The sequence below is a fragment of the Myotis brandtii genome, unplaced genomic scaffold (assembly GCF_000412655.1).
Source record: "Myotis brandtii unplaced genomic scaffold, ASM41265v1 scaffold144, whole genome shotgun sequence".
NCBI classification, from domain to species: domain Eukaryota; kingdom Metazoa; phylum Chordata; class Mammalia; order Chiroptera; family Vespertilionidae; genus Myotis; species Myotis brandtii.
This window is the reverse complement of record NW_005355159.1, coordinates 5,334,956-5,335,501: the sequence shown is the minus strand read 5'-3', so window position 1 is coordinate 5,335,501 and position 546 is coordinate 5,334,956. Positions and strand designations below refer to the sequence as shown.

The 546-nt window shown below is 65.9% G+C and overlaps 1 protein-coding gene across 1 annotated transcript in view; it reads left to right on the top strand.

The window, feature by feature from the left end:
* The first annotated feature begins 15 nt into the window (after nt 1-15).
* Nucleotides 16-546, top strand: part of FOXB1 (forkhead box B1) — a 9,984-nt gene continuing 9,453 nt past the window's right edge. The window contains exon 1 of the mRNA XM_014535516.1: nt 16-540. Within this exon, the coding sequence (XP_014391002.1) occupies nt 145-540 (396 nt within the window). The 5' untranslated portion in view covers nt 16-144. The remainder of the gene's footprint in view (nt 541-546) is intronic.

The window sequence follows — 546 nt, the reverse complement described above, 5'->3', positions numbered from 1 at the left end:
CTCCGCACCCGGAGCCTGGACGCGGCCTGGCTGACCTCGGGGTGTCCGGGCATCCATGCCCCCTCCCCTTCTCTCTCCCCCTTCCCAGGTCTAAGCAGCCGCAGGCCCGCGCGGACCCAGAGGAAGAAGGGGGCCAACAAGAAGATGCCTCGTCCCGGCCGAAACACGTACAGCGACCAGAAGCCGCCCTACTCGTACATCTCGCTGACCGCCATGGCCATCCAGAGCTCGCCCGAGAAGATGCTGCCGCTGAGCGAGATCTACAAGTTCATCATGGACCGCTTCCCCTACTACCGGGAGAACACGCAGCGCTGGCAGAACAGCCTGCGCCACAACCTCTCCTTCAACGACTGCTTCATCAAGATCCCGCGGCGGCCCGACCAGCCCGGCAAGGGCAGTTTCTGGGCGCTGCACCCCGACTGCGGCGACATGTTCGAGAACGGCAGCTTCCTGCGGCGCCGCAAGCGCTTCAAGGTCCTGAAGTCGGACCACCTGACGCCCAGCAAGCCCGCCGACGCGGCGCAGTACCTGCAGCAGCAGGCCAAG